This window comes from Trichophyton benhamiae (assembly GCF_000151125.1).
Source record: "Trichophyton benhamiae CBS 112371 chromosome Unknown contix00378_25.r1.exp, whole genome shotgun sequence".
Lineage (NCBI taxonomy): Eukaryota > Fungi > Ascomycota > Eurotiomycetes > Onygenales > Arthrodermataceae > Trichophyton > Trichophyton benhamiae.
The window spans coordinates 559,315-583,548 of NW_003315106.1; the positions used below are offsets into that span (position 1 = coordinate 559,315).

At 49.7% G+C, this 24,234-nt stretch overlaps 9 protein-coding genes across 9 annotated transcripts; 5 read left to right on the forward strand and 4 right to left on the reverse strand.

The window, feature by feature from the left end:
• Positions 1-417: 417 nt before the first annotated feature.
• On the forward strand, positions 418-2,431 carry ARB_07395 (uncharacterized protein; the record flags this gene model as incomplete). Its single annotated transcript, XM_003014788.1, has 3 exons — positions 418-792; positions 867-1,036; positions 1,102-2,431. 3 exons carry the CDS (start codon positions 418-420, stop codon positions 2,429-2,431), a joined length of 1,875 nt encoding a protein of 624 aa, XP_003014834.1.
• Positions 2,432-2,496: 65 nt separating this feature from the next.
• Positions 2,497-4,364, reverse strand: ARB_07396 (uncharacterized protein; the record flags this gene model as incomplete). The annotated part of the gene is made up of 4 exons (XM_003014789.1): positions 2,497-2,651; positions 2,750-3,521; positions 3,667-4,045; positions 4,123-4,364. The coding sequence occupies 4 exons, from the start codon at positions 4,362-4,364 to the stop codon at positions 2,497-2,499; spliced, it is 1,548 nt and encodes a 515-aa protein (XP_003014835.1).
• Positions 4,365-5,796: 1,432 nt separating this feature from the next.
• Positions 5,797-7,755, reverse strand: ARB_07397 (uncharacterized protein; the record flags this gene model as incomplete). The annotated part of the gene is made up of 1 exon (XM_003014790.1): positions 5,797-7,755. One exon carries the CDS (start codon positions 7,753-7,755, stop codon positions 5,797-5,799), a length of 1,959 nt encoding a protein of 652 aa, XP_003014836.1.
• Positions 7,756-10,769: 3,014 nt separating this feature from the next.
• Positions 10,770-11,346, forward strand: ARB_07398 (uncharacterized protein; the record flags this gene model as incomplete). The annotated part of the gene is made up of 2 exons (XM_003014791.1): positions 10,770-10,861; positions 10,917-11,346. The coding sequence occupies 2 exons, from the start codon at positions 10,770-10,772 to the stop codon at positions 11,344-11,346; spliced, it is 522 nt and encodes a 173-aa protein (XP_003014837.1).
• Positions 11,347-11,403: 57 nt separating this feature from the next.
• On the forward strand, positions 11,404-11,883 carry ARB_07399 (uncharacterized protein; the record flags this gene model as incomplete). The annotated part of the gene is made up of 1 exon (XM_003014792.1): positions 11,404-11,883. One exon carries the CDS (start codon positions 11,404-11,406, stop codon positions 11,881-11,883), a length of 480 nt encoding a protein of 159 aa, XP_003014838.1.
• Positions 11,884-12,406: 523 nt separating this feature from the next.
• ARB_07400 (uncharacterized protein) lies at positions 12,407-13,288 on the reverse strand (the record flags this gene model as incomplete). The annotated part of the gene is made up of 1 exon (XM_003014793.1): positions 12,407-13,288. One exon carries the CDS (start codon positions 13,286-13,288, stop codon positions 12,407-12,409), a length of 882 nt encoding a protein of 293 aa, XP_003014839.1.
• Positions 13,289-15,403: 2,115 nt separating this feature from the next.
• On the reverse strand, positions 15,404-18,526 carry ARB_07401 (uncharacterized protein; the record flags this gene model as incomplete). The annotated part of the gene is made up of 4 exons (XM_003014794.1): positions 15,404-15,472; positions 15,537-15,627; positions 15,691-18,223; positions 18,361-18,526. 4 exons carry the CDS (start codon positions 18,524-18,526, stop codon positions 15,404-15,406), a joined length of 2,859 nt encoding a protein of 952 aa, XP_003014840.1.
• Positions 18,527-19,939: 1,413 nt separating this feature from the next.
• Positions 19,940-20,965, forward strand: ARB_07402 (uncharacterized protein; the record flags this gene model as incomplete). Its single annotated transcript, XM_003014795.1, has 1 exon — positions 19,940-20,965. One exon carries the CDS (start codon positions 19,940-19,942, stop codon positions 20,963-20,965), a length of 1,026 nt encoding a protein of 341 aa, XP_003014841.1.
• A 1,182-nt stretch (positions 20,966-22,147) lies between these two features.
• ARB_07403 (extracellular aspartic endopeptidase, putative) lies at positions 22,148-23,799 on the forward strand (the record flags this gene model as incomplete). Its single annotated transcript, XM_003014796.1, has 4 exons — positions 22,148-22,171; positions 22,196-22,767; positions 22,836-23,608; positions 23,672-23,799. The coding sequence occupies 4 exons, from the start codon at positions 22,148-22,150 to the stop codon at positions 23,797-23,799; spliced, it is 1,497 nt and encodes a 498-aa protein (XP_003014842.1).
• Between the last annotated feature and the right edge of the window lie 435 nt (positions 23,800-24,234).

Here is a 24,234-nt window from a genome sequence, read left to right on the forward strand (position 1 = left end):
GTCAAGCAAGCAAAAACAAGGGGCTCAACTCACACAGCGTCCCGGAATTCCGCGACTGCTCAAAGATGCTTGCCATGGCCGTCTCTCAGCGCCTGAATGCCTTCGTCTGCCGGTGCCTCGAGCCTGTATAACCGTCGTTCAAAGAGCCGCAAACAAGAATGGTGGCCGTCGGTTGTTTTTCGCTTCTTGTCCAGCGCAAAAAGAACAAAAAGCAGCTTTTGGGCCCATTCTGCCACCTCGAAGGCGGTGAAACTCTTTTTGTGTGGCATTTTCGACCCCTCCAAACTTTTGTGCGTGTGGGGGAAAAAGAAGGACAAAATTGCATGTACAGCTTCACAGCATCCGGCGCTTCACGACCTCAGCTCTTCTCTACTGCTCAACACAGCTTGATACTGGTTGCTACTCGAAGGAACAGCCATGTCGGGCCAGGAATCCGCTGCTCCCGCCGCCGCGACCGAGCCGACTTCGCTTCCTGAGCGCAGCGCAAACCCCGCAGGCGACGCTGGCGCCCCCCAGCCAGCAGAGATCTCGAAGAACGCCGCGAAGAAGGCTGCTAAGAAGGAGAAGCTTGCTCAGGGCAAGGCCGGGAAGGCAGATAAGGCAGATAAAGGGATTGGCCACAGTGGAACGAAGCACGCGGCCGTGAAGCCGGCAAAGAAGAAGGGCGATGGACCTGCGCTGATCGGTATAGATGTGGCCAAGGAGGACGATTTTGCAGCATGGTACCAGCAGGTATTGCTCAAGGGCGAGATGCTGGACTACTATGATGTATCTGGATGCTTTGTCCTCAAGGTATGCTGGTTTTTGCTGCTACAGTTTGGTTTACAGGCTGGGGAGTCACAGCAAGTCACTAACTATGGCTATAGCCTCACTCCTTTTTCATATGGGAACAGATCCAGAGCTGGTTTGATGCCAAAATAAAGCAGATGAATGTCAAGAACTGCTCATTTCCTCTATTCGTGTCTGAAGATGTTTTGAAGAAGGAAAAAGACCATATAGAGGGCTTTGCTGCCGAGGTAGCTTGGGTGACTCATGCGTAAGCACTACCCCCGTTGTCTCTTTCAGTGGCTGCCAAAACATCCAACTGACAGTACTTAACAGTGGAAACTCTCCTCTTGAGAAGAAAATAGCCATTCGTCCCACTTCCGAAACTGTTATGTACCCATACTACGCCAAATGGATTCGAAGTCACCGCGACCTGCCACTCAAACTCAACCAGTGGAACTCTGTCGTGAGATGGGAGTTCAAGAACCCACAGCCATTCCTGCGTACAAGAGAGTTCCTATGGCAAGAAGGCCACACTGCTCATTTAACAAGAGAAGAAGCTCATACGGAGGTTCTCCAGATTCTCCAGCACTATGCTCATGTTTATGAAGAGCTTCTCGCTGTCCCTGTCATCCAGGGTCAGAAGACTGACAAAGAGAAATTTGCCGGTGGTCTCTATACCACTACCGTAGAAGGATACATTCCAGCCACTGGACGTGGAATTCAAGGAGGAACATCTCACGGCCTTGGCCAGAACTTTAGCAAGATGTTCGGTATCACTGTTGAGGATCCGTCTGCCCGCCCAGACGAGAAGAAGCCACCATTGCATGTCTGGCAGAACTCTTGGGGTCTGTCTACTCGAACCATCGGTGTGATGGTCATGATCCATGGTGATAACCGTGGATTGGTTCTTCCACCACGTGTTGCCGATATCCAAACCGTCATTGTCCCCGTTGGTCTGGGCGCAAAAACCCCAGATGAGGAGCGCGCAGCTATAATGGCTGAGATTGAAGCCATAGCCACGGTTCTATCTGCAGCTGGCGTCCGCGTTGAAGTTGACAGGCGTGATGGGTATACCCCTGGATGGAAGTTCAATGACTGGGAGCTGAAGGGTATCCCTCTCCGCCTAGAATTTGGCCCTGGGGAATCTGCAGGCTCCTTTGTCACTACCTCGCGTCGTGACATCGCTGGAAAGGAGGGCAAATCCTCCATTCAGATTAAAGACCTGGGTACCGCTGTTCCCGCCTTGCTTGAGACTATCCAAGCGGACCTCTACTCTCGTGCTAAGGCATCATTTGATGAGAACCTTAAGAAGATCACTAACTGGGATGATTTCTGCCCTGCCCTGAACTCCAAGAATATATGCATGATTCCACACTGCTTGACCGAAGAATGTGAGGACCAGATCAAGGAAATGAGCGCCAGAAAGGCCGAAGAGGAGTCTGGTGAACCCCAAGATGCCAAAGCTCCAAGCATGGGTGCTAAGAGTTTGTGCATTCCATTCGATCAGCCAGAGGGTATCGAACTTGGAGTAACCAAATGTACCAACCCCAAGTGTGAAAAGACTGCCGAGAAGTGGTGCATGTTCGGACGTAAGTGCTCCCCATTCTATCAAACTGACTATTTGTTGGCTGAGCCTAACTCGCTTTTTCCAGGATCATATTAAACGTATCCTCCTTTTGATACCACAAGATTAATTCTTCACTGCTTTGCAACATACCTAGGAGTTACTTAGCCATTGAATTCAATGAATTTTTGTACTTTATTCTCGATGATTGATGTCATGATCATGCCTAAAGGTGGCGAATCGAATAGATATACAGGAGTATATTCTAGAGCTCCACCCTTTACTGTCTCCCGACCTCTACTGAATTCTACCGTTGATGCTATAACTCGACTGCAAATCGAGTTCGCAAGTACTCCCCGTATCGATAAAACAACCACGGTACCGGCGTGAACGCCAGGATAATGAATCCTAGCACACTATTCCCCCAACCCAATCCTAGCTTTCCATATAGTGGTCCTGCAGCAAGGTCGAGAAAGGCACCGAACGGCGAGCGGATGAGTAGATTGGCAGCAAGTGCGGAGGCGGCGGCCTGCGGTCCGAATGCATCAACACAGTAAATCTGGGCTGGGGTCATTATAAACAGCGATGAAAACCCCATGATAACTGTCCCTAATATCGGTATCGTCCAGTGTGTATGGTAGTGCGCGGCCCAGCCATATATGAAACAGCCAATTGGGGTTGCAAGGCCGAACCATTTCATCGGAATCAAACGCTGTTCTGGTTTGGCCATGGACTCACCCGGTTTCTTAACTAGCACCCTATCACTCACGACGGAAAATACAGCCAAACCTATCATCATCCCAATACCTAGACCTAGGTATGCAAGGCCAGACGTCCCACTGCTAAATCCATAAGTATTCTGGAATACTGATGGGAAAGTAGCGAACAGCAGGAAAAAGAAGCCATATACTAGCCCTGCATATAGGGCAAGGAGTAAAACTATAGGTGAGAAAATGAGCAACTTCATCGGACGGATAATTGCCTGGAGGATCATTTGATGAGGAGCCCCCTTTTTGACGACTTTCGGTTTGAGATTTGGGTTTCCTGTCTTTTTTCTCAGGCGTTTAGCCTTTTTCTGCAATATGGTTGGTGCGTACGTCTCCTTTAGAAACAAGAAAGTACCGATGCTAATAACACCAGCCTGTGAATATATTAGAATCAAACCTAACCTAGCTGCAGTAGGAGTATCCTACCAATATCAGAATAACCCTCAAGGTCCAGCGCCAGGTGGCGTACTGGGATATAAAACCACCGATAGCAGGGCCAAGAACCTAGTTATTCGTGTGCCAAGTCAGTAGGGTATTCGGTTATTCCTCGGGTAGAAGATCACATACAGGGCCTAGCATGGGCCCCAGAGTGAATATGCTTATAGCTCTTCCTCGCTCCTCCTGAGGGATGATATCAGCTAACGTGCCACCTCCTATACTCATGGGACCGGAGGCAGCACAGCCGCATATAAATCGAAAGGCAAGGAACATCTCCACATTGGTACTGAATGTGCATCCTGCAGTGAAGGCCAGGAATACCAGGATACATGTGTAGTAAATGACAAGGCGGCCATATAATTCGGAGAGAGGCCCAAATATTATCGGACCTAGAGCAAATCCAAGCACGTAAATGCTTATTATCATGTATTCGACGGTAGGATTGGTGATGTGGAACTCATGTGTCATTTGCTTTACCCCGGGGGCAAATATCGTTGCGGCTAGATTCCTGAGTTTATGGATTAAATTAGTTAGACTTCTGCTCTCTGACTGGTGCCAGTGTAGAAAAGAGGGAAAATCACCTACGAGGTAAACGTATAAGAGCTCACAAATATGATGATCAGAATTCTCCTTGTTGATGACCAATTGAGTGGGTTCTCCGGATCATCAGGCCCGTCCCAGTCAACAATATTGGGGTCTGTAGATTGCTGGTTGGCTTTTACCCTCTCGAGCTGGGCATCTCCCTCAACCTTTTTCGCGGCTAGGTTTCCATTGGTACATTGTGTAGTGGTTTCAGGTATGCTGGATGGGCTCGTTGGCTCTCCCATCGTAAGCGAGCTTTCTGTGACTCCTGGGCCGCCTTGTAATTCATCAATCTGGAGCACTCTGCAAAGGTGAGGTTGAGCCAAGAGGGTAACTATAGTTAATGTGAGAAGGGAACAACATCCATATTTGCAGGAACCGAGTCCCGGAATCTTCCCACTCCGAGACTCGGGTGTCAGATAGGCAGAATATCTCTAGCATCTCCGTGAACATGCAGAACCGTCGCCCTGCTACGCCGCATGTCCTACACCCGTCGCCTTTGATATCCTCAGAGGTCGATACATAACTACATACTTGTTACAGAGTGGAGCCGTGCCGGAACACGATCCCGGCGCCACGGGTCAGGAGGAGGTCAGTGCTTGGCTCGGCGGGCCGCATTCAAGCTTATTTGGCCTCGTATATCTCAAACGCCCGTCCCCAACTTCGCAACACGCGGTTACACCTTGTGCGCCTTGCGTCTGCCAGCGTAGGACAGTTGCAGGGAGAGTCACATCGGGTGTGCAGGATGGACAGAAACTGTTCGTTGCACTAGTTATCCAATGCAGGAAGCCCACTTGGGTCGGGAGAAAAGGACAGATAGCAGGGTAATATCTGGCCATTTATGCATAGCCCCGAATTCATCGCAGTTATCACGGCGTACAGCGATTTGCTACGGATAAAAGGAGAATCTGGAGATGAAACATCCTTTGTTCTTTACTAAAATACTAGTGTCAGCCCCGTGCCCGCCTGAAATCAGTTTGACTCTGACTAACATCCCACGATCAGTCTACATTCCGTACTAATCATTGAACGGCTATACCTGCTAGAACAGGTCCAAGCTGTCTCTAACAGCGATGATGCCTAGTAATTTACTACCAGGATGATGTCTGCATCGACTCATCCGATATATTACCTGAGAATGCGCAGTATGACATCAAAAACGCGGTGTATGAGACAGCTGCGCTCCGCTTCTTACTTACATGCATAGTGCCGGGAGATCGTAGGTTTTCGCCCTTGGTTTGAGATGTCCTTGTTACACATCGCGTTTGTCCCGTTTCCAGGGTGGTTTTATGGTAGGACAGCCTTGATTCCATGTAGCTTTACATACTTCAAGTAATAACAAGACAAATTAAACTGCAGGTGCCGTGAGGCCGATAATTCTGGTATATTCGGTGCAACTAGCTATCAAAAAGGTAAGGAAATAATATATGGGGGAATCACAAAGAATGTAGATAAAAAAGCACATAAATAAACGCTTAATGAAATGCCTGCGTGGTGCGAAGGAGAGATGCAACATAGTACATCATCCAAAGAGTAGTACATCGTCTGATATACAAACATAGGAAAAGTCATAACCAGGACATACCAAGCGATTGGCATCCAACCAGCCAGTTGAGCGGTCAAGACTGTAAGATGCAACCGGGTTGCCTGAGAAAGTAAACGGTAGAAAGTAGAAATTTAACTGCCAATTATCCGAAAGGGCATTCGTTTTCGTCCAGAAGAAGTAGAGAGAGGGCTAATCGGGCTTTTTTTGGTGCCACTAGAAGGGGGGTCATAGAGAACGTTGTTGGTTGTGGTGTTGGAAATGACAATGGGGATGTGTTTTGGGCGTGAGGATTTGCGACAGGGTATGAATAAATGTAGTTTCGAGGACTTCATGGTTGTCGAACGTTTTCTCCTGAGACCAGAATATGGCTTCTCTTCAACATCGCTGAAAATAGTTACTACAGGTGGGGATATGTCGCCCATGTGAACACCATCTCTGCCATTAATAGACATGGATGGTTTCATGGTCTGCGGTGTATCGAAGATAGAGACTGCCTTCGAAATGTAACCATTCGAAAGCTGCTGACGGAAATGCAAGCTCGAGTGTCCAATCGGGTCTTTGGTTTGGTACATATCAGACACCTGACCTGTAGCTACAGATACTTGTTGCCGTCTTCCGTCCCTATGCAAGCAATCGTTGGGTTCAAAAATCCGTACTCTAGGACTGGGCGCTGGCTGAGAGCAGGAATACCTTCTCTTGAGGGCAACGGAGTTGCTGTTTTCCGGATCCAGTTCTTTGATTGCTGGAAACGATATCTCACGCCCCTGGGAGTCTGGCCTCGATTGATGGTCACAACAGAAGCTTCGTTTGGATCGTACGCTCCCTTCTCTCGAAGAAACGCTCCGTGTTGCTGAGAGGGCCGTCATCGGCCGGGTCGTATACTTCTCTGTTTGTTTTCCGTTCGTGCTTAGGTCTGGTGTGAGAGACGGTACAGGCGAGACGGGGCTCGGGCTCTGCGGATTAAGGTGACTGAAGGCATCATGACTGTTTATTTCGCGGATGATGGCATCCTGAAGGGATTCGAAGGTGGGGCGGGCTGCATTCGTTTGGGACGATGCGTATGCTTGTTTGAATAGGTTCAACATTTCCGAAGCTGTAAAGCCAGTAAGCCTGGGGGACGGGTTTATTGGACTTGTAAGGGCTATCGGACTGTTTACTATTTCATCCAGCGTTGAGCTGGGCTCTCGGCATGGAGAGACTGGAACTGGTCTCAAAGGGGACTTTTTAGATATCTTTGCAAACTTCTTTCCGGGAGCGGCCAGTTGAGTGTTGATGGACAGATCCCGGACATTTCTCTTGACCCGCCTCCGAGCACTGTTTGGCGACAACAAGCGGTTTGACGAGCTATGTTCAGGGCTGGATGAATTTTCTTGTGACTCGGGCTTAGACGTCGATTCTTTAGCCGCCTTAGGGTCGTCATTGGACGATTTCGATAGTGGACGTTCAATTGTCTGCTCACAGCCCTGCTCAGCTTGGGAAGTACCTTGAGTTCTTCGTGCTTGTGGGAGTTTTTTGCGGGCTGTAGAGGCTTCATTGGGGTTCTGTTCCTCGTCTTCGGCGGGGTGAACGGAGAAGTTAGGAGCAGATTTCCTTGACCTCAATGGGTTATTTTCGTCCATGTCTGCTCTCAACTTCTTCCCGCTCGATAATTCGTTCCTGTTACTTGAGCATGAGGGATGCCTGCGGATATCTTGGTCCGAAGCAATGGTTCGAAGAGCAGCTGTTTCTTCGCATAAACTCGAATCTGACTCTCGCTGGCTCTTCTTCACCCTCCTTGCCACAGCTCGCTTCTGGTTATTCCCAGCTACTTGCTCTTCTCCCGGAGGAGGCGAAATGAGAATAGGGGGACTGAACGGTACCATATTTCGATCTGCTACATCTTCTTGGTATATTGCAGATATAACGTGGGAATAACGACTTGGACAGCTTCCATGTTCCTGGCCGCCGCCGGCAAGGTTTCGTTCGGCAATATCTTCGTTGTAGGAGGTGGTGGTCAACGGCACAACGGTTGGGGCATGATATAGACTCTGCTTGGAGAATATAGCCTCCAGCACATCGACATGGCGCTTGGTTCGTCGAGGAGACGACATATGACCTAGACAGGAACGCCTTTGAGGCGGGCGTGATTCCAGCTGTTCGTGTAGGTCTTCGAATTGCTTTTCAAATCCAATATATTGGGGAGTGCTTCTATGGCGAAGGCGAGATGGTCGAGTTTCCGGAGAATCTGACTCTTGAGCGAGAGGAGAATATGAGTTCTGTCCTCCGTCAGTTATGTCGTAATGAAATATGGGCCTCTCCGAGCTAAATAGTTTCCTTAGGGCCGACATAGCTCCTTCGCCCGATACGCCCTTTTTGTATTGGTAAAGGGAACAGGAGAGTGGGAATACGGAGCATGTTCAGGATTGGCTTGCAAATTTTATCGTGATGACATGCAGCCGAACTATGTTAAGGCCGGTGTAGAGCATTATTGGTTGAGTGCCATTTCCTTCCTGAAGTCTTTCTGAAAAGGGGTCGTATTTTGAGAGAAGCTCCCCTGGACACAGGTAGGGATGTTTTTCTTCGGTCTTGTCTAGTCCAGGTTCAACCTTGGAAAAGTAAAGAAATTCAACCGAAAGTGTTCGGAGAAGTGAAAAAAAAAAAACGCTTTGAGTATACTCCATAAGGAAGACTGGAGACCTTATACCCGGGCAGGAAAAATGAATATATACGAGGCCCTCAGCCTAACCTGCGATCGACATAAGGGGTGGATTGTTAGGCGTTCCTTGGATATTCTATTTCCATTATCAATGCATATTCAAACTATACCGCCTCCACAGACACTCGAATGAGCAAATAAATATGGACGAGTCTGGGCCACTTACGTAGCATGATGCATATACTCCGTGCTCACTCCGTACATATTTTAAACATGATATATCCCAACACAGTTGAGTCAAGGTGACCCAAACTGCGACAGGTTTCGCTCTACGGAAAACTCCGTAACCGTCGACTCCGTGACTCGACTTTCCCGGCATTGGCAAGGTTGAAAGAGGACGCTTCAGGGGCACACTTCCCAGTACCCGAACTAGACAGTTGACTTCGGGTGGGGAAATACACCAATTGAGCCGGCTCCACAGAAGCGTTAGTATATTCCATCCCAGGGCATTGATCAGGACGATCGCAAGGAACACTTCAAGATTAGTGCCTTGGCTGCTTTGACGAGCCGCTCTCCCAGCGAGTGAGGGGAGGACGTTAAAGCAAGCTGCATATATTCCGCTGTACCAAGATGCATGCTTCCTACACCAGCACCTGGAATTAATTCGGCCGCCTCCTAAAAGTACCCCATACTAAGGACGCTCCTTTGAATTCAAGAAATGTGAAACTTCTTCTGAGGGCCTATGCATTCGACTAAGAAATCCCCGGCCGGGACGGACCATGAGCCAAACTCAGCCTTCGGCCAACAAGGGTCTCCCTAGTTGGTGGTGTGATGTCTTTCCCTCTCGTACAGCGAGAGAGGCATCGGGATCGCGACCATTCGCTGGCACAATGACAGGAGCAAGTGGACACGATTGATCAGTTTAAGCTACCTGGGGGACCTAGGATCCAGGATTACAGCATTGCCTTGCAAGATCCGCCCTTCTATCCCGTACATCTCGATCGACTGCCTTGCCCCTGAGATAAAAGCTCCTTCACGTCTTGGAGCCGCCCTTGGTTGAATGCTGTCCGGAGCCTTTCGATAGACAACAGCATAGGGATTAGAGAACGGCAAATTCCCAGCATGGATTCCCCTTGTGCTTGCTTCGCTTCTTCTCGCCCGGGTTACGATTTCGACGTGGGAAGACGCAGTTTCAGCCACATCAGTCCACAAATCGACCTCGCCATTGCTCTTTGTCTAAATCCCTGAGAAAGCCAGCATGGCGTCAATCCTCGGGCAGTCTATCTCTGCCTAGGAGAGGGATACTCCCTAGCAGTCAAATTTCTGGGCTTCATACCTGATATCAAGATACAAAGCTGACGATGTTGCAGTTGATGAATCTCAGGTTGAGGTCGAGAGGTTGAAGTAACCACATCGAGCCGTCTCACGTAAGCGTTCCGTTTCTGGAAGTTTTTATGTAGAAACTTAAGCCTCGATCTACACGGCAAATATTGGACTGCATTCCAATAGATCGACTATTGAACTAAGAATAAACCTAAGGTTATTCGTTTGCTTTATATAGATGCGTTGTCTGTCTAGACGATCATGGGACGGGGTTTGGCGTTATCTCTGACCATCGAATTTTCCCGTCGATAACCAACGAGCTAGCTGGAGGGGGACTTGAAGTTGACAGAACTACACGGCGTAAGGACCTTGACGACCCTTAGAAGCCCTCCTTTCGAGTGACAGCCTGCTGACAAGCTGTTGTTTTTGAGGCGGAGATAAGGAGGCTGACATAGGCCGCTGGGCAAGCCGTCAGCTGCCTCCCATTACGAGTGTTGCCATCACGGGCCACTGGGCTATACTGTCCAACACAGCCATGGTTGTATGTCACCGCCAGAGCCCAGAATTATATAGGCGTTGTGAAACCAGCAGCGCCCCTCTGAAGAAGTCTACTCTGGCAGAGCTCTTCGGTTCCTCAAGTCCGGATGATTCCAGTGCCGTATCCCCGGTAATTAACTAACCCACGGTTCGCATAAGTGTTATATAGATCCCGTATTAGCCGCTCCAGGCTGGTCTATGTATGTGCTAGAAAGCCAGATCTGTTAGGCCACCTAGATCGGACACCACGGTACCATTTGCTATTTGACATCCGAAGAAGCTAGCCAGTAACACTATAAGGCTCTAGCACTTGGCTGGTGGCAAGTGCGTTCGAAAGCTCCTGTCAATGAAGAGATAACTCGGTGTAACTTGACACTGATATTCAGCTAGTCATATGTCAGCATCTCTAACTATTCCGTACATCATGTTGGATAGCACATGTCAATAACGCTCCTTGCTGAAGCTTTTTGCAGGCCCATGCTACCGTTGCAGAAGGGATGCATAGGCGGGGTTAGACACGCCCATCGTACATTATATACCCTGATTGATGGAATTGAAAACATACCTTGACGGCTTCAGGTCCACAGACACAATCAGAAATAACGAGCCATGGAAAGCAAAGAGCTTGGAACAGCTATCCCCACACCAGGCGTAGATATACCGATCTCATCGTCCACGGTAAATGTGCGGGTTATCGATACGTATGTCCACGACACCTCCCATTAGTCACCCAGTTAACAGCTGAATCAACACCAGCAACACTCTTGTCCACTTGAACCCGAAACTGTTCTGGGAGCCAATGATCGAGGGATTCACTGGCTTCCACGCACCTTCATACTGCTTCCTCGTATCCAGCGGCACCCGGAACATCGTATTTGATCTCGGTATCCGTACCGACTGGCGGAACTATGCTCCAAAGGTTGTTTCAGTTATTGAAGAAACAACGGTTATCACAGTAGGCTCAGATGTAGCCTCGATCATTGAGTCCAATACCGGTGACCTTAATCTCCGGCGCGAAGACATACAGGCAGTGATATGGTCACATAACCACTTCGACCATATTGGGGACATGTCCGTCTTTCCGCCTACTACGGAGCTCATAGTCGGACCTGGAGCCAGAGATATAGCTCTCTCAGTCTGGCCGCAGAACCCAGACTCGTTTGTCCTGGAAAGTGATACTGCTTAAAGGGTCGTTCGAGAGATATCCTTTGACAACTGCCCGAATATTGGCCAATTTAGAGCCATGGATTTCTTTGGCAATGGATCCTTCTATCTGCTCGATGCACCTGGCCATGCTGAAGGGCATCTATGTGCACTTGCACGTACCACAGCTGACCCTCCTTCGTTTATTTTCATGGGCGCTGACACTTGCCACCATCCAGGCGTGCTTCGGCCATCGTCATATCTGCCTCTGCCAGTTTCAGTTAAACAAAGCGAAGATAAAAGCACTGATCATAGAGTCTTGGTTCGAGACTATGCTCGTGCAAGATGTCCTACCAAATCAATATTCGAGGTTTCCCACGGATTCCTCTTTCCAGACCGCGATGCGGCCATGGAGACGGTAGGTAAAGTCCAGGAGTTTGATGCTCTAGATAATGTCTTTGTGATCATAAGCCATGACGTCTCTCTCTCAGGCGTGATTCCTCTATTCCCCCAGAAAATTAATAACTGGAAAACAGATGATTTAAAGGGGAAAACAAAATGGCGATTTTGCGGATATTAATTTTTTCTTCTCTCATTTTATTTCACCACCATTACATCCAGTAACACAGCTATAAACATCTTAGTCTTGGACGGATTTGACGTACATCCTGTTGTCATTTGGTATCTTTCATATTCCATATAAAAGCGCTGTTGGCCGGATATGGACGAGATCATCTAGTAAATTGTGGTGGCGATGATAACCTCCAACGGTGCGCCGATATTGCGCCACAGAATATCAATATGTGGAACAGCGGGGGAGACATCGCAGTGGCGGTTGTGGTGATCACCTCAAGAAGGATATCACAGACTGAGAGCGAGAAGGCCGCCGGCGATGGTGGGGGCTGGTGTTAACACTCAATAAGAGCCACCACTACTACCTGGTACATAATTCTCGAGATATTGGTGCCCGATCGGTTTTTCTGCGAGATATTACCCTTTTCGCTTCGAATGCCGGGATAATTCGTCGCCTCCTTTCGTCCTAAATTGGCTACCCACATTCAGGGTTAAGATGTTAATTAATTTTGGAGGGGTTTCTTCTTTTATTATATTTCCATCTCACTGCTGCTATCGTGTGGTTTATTGTTCGCTGCGTTACTGATGGCTTGCACGGCAGACTCTTTGACTGCTTCAATAAGAACGGAGTGAGAAGCCTTCGCTGCCGCAATGGCTCCACCCATTAGGGCATCATGATTACGAGAGTCGTAAGTGCCATCGGAGCTCGCACCAGGCATATCCCCTTTCAGCCATAGTTCCGTGATCTCGTCTAGAGATGGCATATAGCCCACAACACAGGATGAGGATATATTAAGATGCTCTGAAGGGTCTGGGTCAAGCACCACCGTCTTGGTAGATGATGTAGCCCCCTCGCCCGAGCTGCAAGTGCCAACCACAGCCGCAACACCCCCCGCAACGAGGTCTAAGCAATCAATTCTCGCGTCTGCAATAGCCGCAGAAGCCACAGTGACACAGTGCGCAAGGACGTTCATCATGCCCCAGCCATCAGATCCCGTCAAGGTCTCTGCAGTTGACATGTCTCCCCACCAGCGATCATCTTCCCCCTCTAAGATCATGATTGTGATATCTAATCCGCTTTTGGGCCATCGATCGCCAATGATAGCTCCACGAAGGGCATTTTCAAGGTGAACCCCCAAGTCTCTCTCGTTCATGTCGCGAACGTGAGCTCTCCGCCGCCGATTAGCAAAGGGAGCGAATTTGACATGGGCTGATAGTAGAAGGTTTGGAGAAAAGGGGGTCGATCGAGAGAGTGGTTTTGGTCCATTGACAGAGCATATCAGTTTTAGAGACGAAGATGGCGGGATAAGAGAGCCGCCGGAACTGGAATTGGATGGGTGAAGCTCGAAGTAAGCTGAGCCAGACGCTGATGGGATAACTCCCGTTTTTAAATCTAGATATATTAGCCCCATGAACTGCTTCCAGCATGAATCGTCAGCATCTTACAGATCTTTCTGAGCTCTCTGGCGTCTCTTGTACGAGTCGGCCGCTCAAAGGCCGCCGACTTGTCCTTCCCATCTGCGCAGGAGACAAACACTGGCGCTCTCGTAGCTCCTGCTGGGCCATTGATCCTCCTTCTATCCGCCATCCCACCGACAGTCACTATCTTCTCAATGTTGTCTGCTGTATCTTTTACCTATCGTCCTACGCCCGTCTTTATCGCGAGGTCCCGAGGTCGATGTTTTCCGAATGGAAGTGGACGCGTCGGGCCGAAGATCTTCCGGTTATTTTCTGCACTCAAAAAGCGACCTCACTTCACAATGTAAAACTCTTTCTTTTCCTTCTTTTCTTCACACAAACAACAGATGAACCACGCTCGCTCGCCACGATGGAGATGGCCAGAGTTGATGATGCTTTGGAGACTTTCAGTCGAGCTGAGTTGAGCGTGGTTCTGCATACTAACAGGTAAGGATATGTCTGCTTTTCCCTCTTCAATTCCCTTTTATGATGCATATTTTCAAAAGTTCTTTCGGCGATTCACAATGAGCCTTACAGAACATGCACTACCATCTGAATACTTCTCTCCTCTTCTCTTTTTGACTCATATCACATCGTGGGAGGGCCTTCTTGCTGATAGATGAGAATAGGTAGCTGCGAGACTGCTTCGTGGCCGATCAATTGAGTGGCAAGACAAGCCAATTGAACAGCGTCGGTAAGAAATTTTCCTACAACCGCCTCTACCGCGCCAAAATCCTTCATGATGAGAATCATTTTTTTCAGTTCTGCTTCTGCAATATCATTGAAGATAACAAAATCTTACCAAACCTCCTGATCACATTCACACAATTTTGGACTTGTCATTTTAGAGCCACTTGTCGAGATGCATATTGACTAACATGTCCAAGTGGATAACTCTTGTAGATACATCGTACCGTTCGATTTCAAATCATACCAATATCAGCCTCCTGATCCATCGGGCTGCATAAAATGTGAGTTAAAGCGATTTTGCCTCCCATGCTACTTCGTGCTACCAAACATACCCAACACATTCCTTCATGATGATACCAAGTCAATCCATTCCAAGATCCCGAAAGGGTAACCTCCATTTGATATCGATGTCTCCGGGCTTGATTTGAAGGTCTTCTCCCCTCCCTGATACCGGACCTGTCTTCTTTCAAAGCGGATGGGGATGATTGGTTGTGGAGGAAGGCAAGGACATTTATCTTCGAATTATAGTCTGGTTACTGAGTGTCAAAGTCCTATCTGGACTGCTGTTCTTCCATCATTTCGTTTTGGAGTGTTGATTGGGCGGTGGTCTTGATGGGGGAAGGGGATGATTTAAAACGGCTTACCTGACTTTCACTCACATTGCCCTGTATATGTCTGTGGGATGCAGCCTACTACCAGTCAAGAAATGTTGCTGACTGTTTGAAGGTGTAAGTTGTAGAGTCATCTCATATCTAGCGTAATCTTGTATATTTTATATGAATGAATGCTATCTTTCCCTTGTCTGTTTTGTCTCTTCCTTAATAGTGTCGTATGTTGCCTATTAATGGGTGTGAGTGTCTTGTCTATATTCCTACAGAAACCAGGCCCCATACCCACTACGAGAACAAATTAAAGAAACCCGGATATATTAAAACTCATCCAAGCTACTCTAACATTATCTCATCAAACGCCCGATCTCATCTCTCTTCTCCGCTCCCCTCTTTTTTTTTTTTTTTTTTACTTTCCGTCTTTATTCTCGTAAAATGCATAATAATAACCATGAAGAATCATATGCCATGAAGAGCAAGGGATATAAAATGTTCATCGTGCAGAGAGAGCATGGGGCAGGGTAAAAGGGAGCGTGTATGCAAGGAATAGGTATGTATGTATTCAATTGCTCTATGAAACAAGCCCAAAGCATGCAGTGTAGTGTAGTTTAGTGTAATGATATATGTGGTTTAGGGATGGGATGGGGTTTAGCCTAGACAATCAATAAGGTCATAGACACGGACAACAACAACCCGGGTAATGAGGGATAAGAATATATAATTCCAGAGGGATAAGGAACTTGGTATACTGTATCTTTTTTGCTGGGGTGTCTATTTCATTTCTTCGGATTCACCAGTTGGTGTGCTGGCGCCGTTTGATTTTCTCATGCTATAGGGTGCCTATAGAGATCATTAGCCGGTACTATTCGACAGATACGAGGGAAAAGTCAGTTTTATAACGTACCAAAACTTTCTTTGCATTGCATATCCTCCATGCGAGGTTCTGCACATTGCCATCGGCGCGAACAACCTCAGTAGCGAATTCAATTCCAAACCTGGCATGTTAAATTAGCAACTGCAATGAGGAATTAGTGGTAGGAAAGTTGACTGGGACATACATCTGATGAACAGCATACACAACCCTCTTAGCATACTTAAGATCACCTTCGGTCTCACATCCGAAAGGCTCCTCGGCAGTCTGCGGCGAGATCTCCGGATCTCTATCAAAGCAGTTCTGCACAATGGGTAGAAGGGCCTGTTCGATTGCTGTAGTCATGAAACCGTTACCATTGCTAGAAACGTGGGATGGGATTTGTCCGTCATCAAACTTGGGTATACGGATCTCGAATGGTCGCGAAGTAGCCATGACATTATGCTTGCCGTTATGGTGGTATCGGAATTCAAATACGCCTTGGGTCCACCATAGCTTGTCGCCAGAGAAAACCATTTGGCCGGAAGCTACTTCGTGAGAGGAGGAGGAGGTGGAGGACTTTTTACCCGAACTTGACTTAGCGGATGGTTTCTTGCTGGTGTTGGATGTGCCGGGTTTTGAAACGACGACATCACTTGCTATTAGGCCCTTTTCGCTAAGTACGGAGTCAAAGGAGCCATGGTTAGTAGCTACCCATCGACCCCAGGAGGAAACATTGGTGACTTCACGAGACGGGTTTTGGCCAATCATGTACAGGCCTACCCAGTCCCTTTTGCTATGGTTCAATGGTGCAGTCCAGTTAACTTTGATCGGGGAACCGTATTCGAAGACGAGCACTTCGGATTTGTCTTCCGCGCCGTCCCGGATGGTGATGCAGTCGGATGTGTCGACGTTGATGGAGTAGTCGTTCATGTCGTAGCCAGCAAGATCAGGTTCGATACGGGTGATGGTGATGCGAGCAGGGTACTTGTGGAATAGCTCACTGGTATCCTTGACGAAGGTGGTGACGCCGGCAGCCAGCTTTGGTCGTGCGGTGTCGAGGACTTCCTCGATGAACTCGATTGATTCGTCCAGGATCCGATCGACGCTGCCGTGCAATTGTTTGAACGAGGGAGGAAGCGAGCGTTTGATGCTGCGTACCAAGCCGGCGTCCTGTCGGAGTCCACGGCCGTATAGTTTCTGCATGTGTGGGCGTTCGACGAGTTGGATGAATGCGATTCCGAGGGTATGGCTGAGCAGGGCGAGGAAGATCATGGCTCGACTGCTGGTAATGAGTGCGGCACCCCAGACACCCGCGAGACCAAGGACACGTTCCGGGTTGTTGAGGAAGCGGTAGATACCACTGTACGTCAACTTGGGCGCCTCGTCGAAGAAGAAGTCACCGAAGAACCAGCCAAACTCGCCCAGGGAATCGTAGATGCTGACGGAGGTCCATATCTGGAGTGCAATCAGGCCGGCACCAAGGACGTGTTTGAGGATGGCAAGACCGTATCCCCAGTTTTCCGGGAGAGTGTACATTTTCCAGGCGGCGGCGATGAAACTGGCGTAGCAGAGGGTCATGCTAAGATGGTATGTTCCTTTCCACTGGTTCCAGGCTTCTTCCTTGGTTTCTCCAAACTTGACGAAGTGTCTGGTCCATTCTCGGCGGTGGGATTGGCAGTTGAGGATGTAACCGATGCCAACGGAGTACCAGAGTCGCCAGATGGCAGCGTTTAAGACGAAAAAGAACTGATATATGGGTGTGGATGGGGTAAGCATGGTAAGAGCAAAGAAGAGAACCTGGATCAGGATGATGGAGGAATCAGTGATACGGTGGAGATCGAGGTTCTTGACACCGACGAGATTATGGGTTGAAGAAGGCAGAGCCACAGGAGACGGAGGGGGAACCATTTCACTGCTTTCAGATGGCCTGCGGCTGGATTTCTCCTCCCCGGCAAGTCCAGCATGAGATTCAATGGTTCTCTTTCGTGGTGGAGGCGCATTGTAGGTCTTTTCAATATGCGGGTTCTCTACCAGGACAAGGAAGGCAAACTGGGCTGCGTGGGCGAGAATTGAGATGAAGAGCACCTTGTAGCTGGCAGCCATGAGGGAGATTCCGTAGTAACCAGCGTATCCAACAGAATACATGGGGTGGGGGGCCATTTCGAAGACGCCGTCAAAGGTCAACTCCTGGTCAACAAGATAGAAGAAATCACCCCAGTACCAGGCGAAATCCTTGACGACACGATGCGCATCGAGTTTGACCCAGAGATTGAACAGAACAAGGCCCAATCCAACAACCCAACGAAGAATGAGGACCAAAAAGTTCTCCTCTGCAGGCCGGGAGCCACATGCAATCGCAAAGAGGCAGTAGGAAGTAAAATCACACATGAGAATAAGGTCGACAACCCGTCTGAAGACCAGCCAGGTATTGTACTCTATCGGCGCATCTTCAAATGAGTAGTCTTCGGGTATCTTGGTCTCCAGCTCGCGTTTGATGAAGCTGTATAGCTGTGGGTGCGGGTTGTCTCCGGTGGCCGGGTTGACGAATATCTTTGTCTGACGGGCCCAGAGCACCATTGTAGAGTGGTTTGACTGCATGTGGAGAAGCCACCCGATGCCGATATTGTACGCAGCGCGCCATGAGAGGAAGAGCACGGCAAATATGGGGATGCGCAGGAAGGATGGCAGCAGGTAGAGCAGGACGATGTGCAGGCCGATGATGGACAGCACCAGGATGTCTGACAGGTTCTTGGGCTCCGAGGGCGACAACAACTGCGAGACCATGTCCCGAGTATGCGGAACGGTGAATGCTGCCGTCTGTCAGCCTGCATTCAAAGATAATACCAGGTGTAATTGCATAATAATGTAGACCTACCAGTGCCGTCTGGCGTCCTGCCGATGGTCTTCTTCTTTGCCTGAGCAGCAGCAGCAGCGCCATCCGCGCCCTCAACAGGCTGCTTGACGGGCTCTTCTACTGCCTTGGCCTTTCTCTCGCGCAGTCCACTGTCGTCCGGCCGCTCGACTCCAGATAGTCTTGCCATGGTGGCGGTTGTCACTCCGTCTTGCTGTTGTTGTTGTAGTCGCAGGTATTATCAACAATGGCCTCCAACGACGGCGTAGTCTTCCAACCAGCCAACTGTCCGGACCGCCGCAGAGTTGAATCGTCCAATACGATGCTGGCCAAGTTGAATTGGCAGGCCTGATGCACTTGTGGGCTCTCTGTGATGCGGCGATAGTTAATGGCTGGAGTCTGTCGAAAAATCTCCCCAAGAGGCACACGAGACCTGCAGCAAAAACGACTTCTTGGCCGAAAAAGTCCCTCGGAAAAAGAAGCGAGACGACGAAGAGGCGCAACCCGGGGCTATATCAACTGCCAGAAGCTAGTCTTGTCTCTTAAATAGCATAATAATGGCTGCGCCGACGTCAGGGTTGGATGGAGCGGCCTTTTTCTCCTCTTGTGGGTTTTGCTTTTGCTTTTCCCGTCGCCCTGCTCGATGATGTCAACGTCCGGCGGCGTCTTTTTGCTGCGCTTTCGACTAACTACGAACTAAACAGCTGCGGAGCCCGCGCCATAACACAATATCAACATCAACGTCGGGATGAGGATGCCTACGGGTGCATGAGAAGCATCCCGGCCTACATGTGCATGCATAAATACGAGATCAGGGACGTCAAAACAGGTAACGGAAGAGGTAGAGACACCTCCTCCACCAACGACGGCGGGCGAGGGGTGGCCTCTGATCGTCTGCGCAGGGCGGGTTCTTTGACTTTCGACGGCCCTTGAAAAGATGCGGTTGATGCGGTTGTTGCGGTGATCGCGGGCCGCCAGAGGGATTGCTTCTCCTCTTCGCCTTTGACGACGGCCAGGAAGCAGGATAATGCTGAATAGCCAGCGGCCGCGGGAGGTAGAAGTAAGTACTCGGTACAAAGGGATACTTGGTAGCGCCCCCAGGATCGACCCCAGAGACGATCGGGCGAGTTTAATCGCACGTATGCCATCGACACGGACTCCCTCTGCACGCCCAGCAGCTTTTCTTTCCCTTGCCGTCTCTTGTTTTCGTCACTTTTCGCTGTCTTCTTGCCCGTCTTTTGCTCGTCTTTTGCTGCTGCGGCGGATGTCGTTATTGATGTACGGAGTATAGTGGGGGTAACGGCTAATACCAAAGTTACAGGCAGAAAGCGGCGTGGATAATCACATGCTACGGAAGATCTTACAATACGTTACCATACACGATAAGGGATTTTGATTATCAATCTTTCAGATGCTTTTTTTATCAGCTTAACAGACAGAGACAGAGACAGACAGAGAGAGACAGACAAGGACGCTGAAGAAGCCGGACAGCAGCAGCAGCTCTGACTTGGTAGTACGCGGGATAAGGAAGAAGCCAAGCGGAAGACGGGGGATTAAGTGAGGGAACTCGGGGAACAGGAAGAAAAGAGGGCGGGAAAGAAAGATGGCGGAGGCCCCAGATCTTGTTGCGCCGGAGCCAGGTAGGCTGATCATCTGGACACTCTTGCATAGTTATATAGGCAAGGAGAAGGCGACTAACTGGATAGAACACTGCCCGGGACCAACGTCGTCACAGGCCGGAAAGGGAGACGCCTGCGCAGGGTGTCCGAACCAGGCGATATGTGCTTCCGCCCCCAAGGGGCCCGACCCGGACATCCCGCTCATCACTGCACGCCTGGCATCGATTAGACACAAGATCCTCGTGCTCTCGGGCAAGGGAGGAGTGGGCAAGTCGACCTTTTCGACCCTGCTGGCACACGCATTCGCCTCGAACCCGCAGTCGACTGTGGGCATCATGGACGCCGACATCTGCGGGCCCTCCATCCCCAAGATGATGGATGTCGAGGCAGAGACAATCCACGTCAGCGCTGACGGCTGGAACCCGGTCTGGGTGTCGGACAACTTGGCCGTCATGAGCATCCAGTTCATGCTGCCCAACCGCGACGACGCCGTCATATGGCGCGGTCCCAAGAAGAACGGACTCATCAAGCAGTTCCTCAAGGACGTCGAATGGGGGGAGATGGACTACCTGATTGTCGACACCCCGCCGGGCACCTCGGATGAGCACCTTTCTGTTAATTCGCTGCTGAAGGAGTCTGGGGTTGACGGAGCAGTGTTGGTCACCACGCCGCAGGAGGTGTCACTGCTTGATGTGCGCAAGGAAGTCGACTTTTGTCGCAAGGCTGGTATACGCATCCTCGGATTGGTAGAGAACATGTCAGGCTTCGTCTGTCCCAGCTGCAAGCACCAGTCTGACATCTTCAAGGCGACCACCGGCGGAGGCAGACAGCTGGCGGCAGACCTGGACATCGAGTTCCTGGGCTCGATACCGCTCGACCCTCGAGTAGGCATGGCCTGCGACTTTGGTGAGAGCTTCATTGACAGCTTTCCGGACAGTCCCGCGACGCTGGCCTTGAAGTCGGTTGTCAGACAGGTTGGCAGGCTCCTGGGCGACCAAGATGTGCTCTGAGTAACCCCCCCCAACCACCAAACCCATAATCACGTATCCAAGACCCTGTCAGCCCTGCACACAGATTCTTCAGCAGCTTTTTTTTTATTACTACTCTTACCGTCCGTCTTATCGACCACGATCCTCGACTGCTCGACTATTTATATCTACGTCTAGCCGCCGGACAAGCCAGGGCTGCAAGGGGTCGAACGAATATCTCCCGTCCACCGCAGCCATTGAACATCTCCCGCTGCAGACTTCCAGAGTCAACAAACTCACACAACATATAAACCGCAACCAAGCAATTCACTAGTCTTGACTAGTTCGACTTGCTGGCTGATAAAAAAAGAAACATTCTCCTCCCCCAATCAAGGGTGCGTTTCACTGATTTCCATCTGCCGAATCAGCGCCCTTCTCCGCGCCAAGTTCCAGGCCTATCGACACTCGCCTCCGGGGCTGGTTTCACCTCTCGCCCTTGGCCGGCGGCTGTTCGTCTTTCTCTTTCCCCTTTGATTGACTTCCTGCGGTGTTGGCTGTCTCTCATCCACTCCTCAGCGTTTCATACCTCTCGCTTGCGACCTGGCTCTGGCGCCCCAGGCCTCGCACAAGATCCAATGGGCGACGGAAGAGCCGACACCTTACTCTCGCCAGCATGCCGCCCTGTGGGACTTCGGCAGTCAGACAGACTTTTCGGACCAGGAGAAGGGCGCTTTTTTTTTTTTCTTGCGTCTTTTTGCCTGCATCTGCATTATTCTGTCTGCAGCTTGTCCTCTTTGCTGCCTGGGCTCCCAAGGCAGGAAAGGGGCAGACTAAGCTTAAGGCTGTTTGACACCTGGATCACAGTCGAGTTTATGCGCTTGTTCTTTGCTTTTCTTTTCTTTTCTTCTCTGCGGAGAGTTTTATAAAAGATACAGATATGGCCGCTCAGGGATGGACCTGGTTCTGGTTACATCTCCTGCCTGTCTGTGACTGTCTTTAACCCTCTCCCTCGCTTCCTCTCTCTTTCACTCTCTTCTTTCTCTCGCTTGTTTTTTTTTTTTTTTTTTTTTTTTTGTTTCTGTCCTATATCAATGCATCACTGCTGAGCAGTGGATTTACCATCTTTGTCTTTTTGTCCCTTTTTCTGGCCGGTCCATCAAAAAACGTACATACCTCCGTCTATCTTGAATAGACTGGTGCCAGGCCTAGGACTTCCTTCACTTGATGGTTGCCCGGCCGCAGCGGGCTGTCTGTCTGTTATTGTCCTCATAGATATCAATTGTTGACCTCTTTGATTCATACATCTTTTTTGTTTATTTCTATTCACTGTGCCAGACAGTTAAAAAGTTCTTCCTTTTCTTTACTTCTGCATCTCTCTTTGCTTCTCTTTTTCTGGCCATTTCTCTCTATCTCTTTTTTCCAGTTCCCTTTGCTACCAAAAAAGCCATGAAGATGCATGTATCAACCCTCCTGGTAGCTGTCCTGCTGCCTCTCGCACTCAGCAAGCCTACACCTCGAAAGAAGACCGGCAGCTTCAAGGTACATCTTGCGCGACGGGGAGAAACAGAGTATTCTCGCGATGGACCAACAGACCTGCAGAGAGCGTACGCCAAATACGGCATCCCAACAACGCATGAGATGGACGGCTACCATCCACAGCACATCAGCAAACTCCCTGGCAACTCGAAGGCTACTGCAGGCAGCGGCAAGGAGGGCGTCGAGAGTCAAGATGAGAAGGGCGAGGTCGTGAACAATCCTACGAACCATGATATCCAATTTCTCTCCCCAGTGACCATTGGAGGACAGCCATTCATCATGAACTTTGATACTGGCTCGTCAGACACGTAAGTGCTTCTTTTCTGATGCATCATATCAATATCACATCCGACAGATCACTAAACAGCGAATCTAGATGGGTGATGAACACGCAAATGACCGATGAAGAGGCAAAGAAGGACCACCACCTGTATGATCCGTCCAAGTCCAAGACAGCATCCAAGCTGGTCGACCAGACCTTTGACATCAAGTACGGCGACAAAACCCACGCTTCTGGCCCGGTCTACTCGGATGTGATGGACATTGGCGGCGCCACAGTCCGCAACCAAGCTATTGGGCTGCCCAGCAAAGTTGCAGCCTCACTCGCAGAGGACAAGACGTCCGACGGCCTTGTCGGTCTGGCCATGACCAAGCTCAACACCATCCGCCCCGTCAAGCAGAAGACCTTCTTCGAGAACCTGGCCGAGGACCTGGACGAGCCTGTGTTCACCGCCCAGCTCAGACACGGCAAGATGGGCTCATACGAGTTCGGCACCATCGACAAGTCCAAGTATCACGGCGATCTGATCAAGGTGCCCGTCATCAACGAGAATGGCTTCTGGGAGATCCCGTGCAGCTTGTACTCTGTGGGCAAGCTGGATAAAATCCAGACGATTCAGAACGGGACTGGCACCGCGATCCTGGATACGGGTACCACGCTGCTTGTCCTGGACGAGAAGATTGTCAAGGCGTACTATGCACAGGTTCCCGGAGCGCGGTACGATCCCACTCGGTTTGCTGGATGGGTGTATCCGTGCAACTCGCCCATGCCCTCTCTCTTTCTTGCAGTGGGAACAGACCATATGGCTATTATCCCGAGCTCGCTGCTCACTTTCCAGAGCTACGGCCCTGGTCCTGACGGCGTTGAGAGTATGATCCCCTTTTCTTTTACGTCCTTTTACATTTTGATGTCCACTTACTAACTGGGAGTAGCATGCTACGGAGGCCTACAGTCCAACAACGCCGGCGGCATCCAGATTCTGGGAGACGTCTTCTTCAAGGCCCTCTTCGTCGTCTTCGACCAGCGAGGTCCTTCCATCTCTCTTGCTCCGCATGCTTGATGTTTTTCTTGACCATTTTTCTCCTTGATGATAGACGGACTCTTTTCTTCTTGTAGCTAGTTCAGTCATGTATCATATTGACTGCGTCACGACCGTACATAATTCTAATAAACTCATCTACTTCTATTCCACTTCTATCAATATCTATATCAATATCTATATCAATGTCTTATCCCGTATTCTGTATCTCCCGCTTACTAAGCAACCCCTCGACACAAAAAGTTTTCTAAAAATCAACAGGAAAAAAGACGAAATAACAACGAATTGAACAGACGAAGCGAATTAAAGACAAGAAAATAGACGAAGAAGAGAAGAAGAGACGAAGACCGATTGTCTCTGCAGTGCACTCGGTCTGAGAGTGCCATCCGTCAAGCTGCCGCCCCCAGGCCTGATCCCGTCGCTTCTCCGGGCCTCAACCCCGCGACGAGCGCTCTC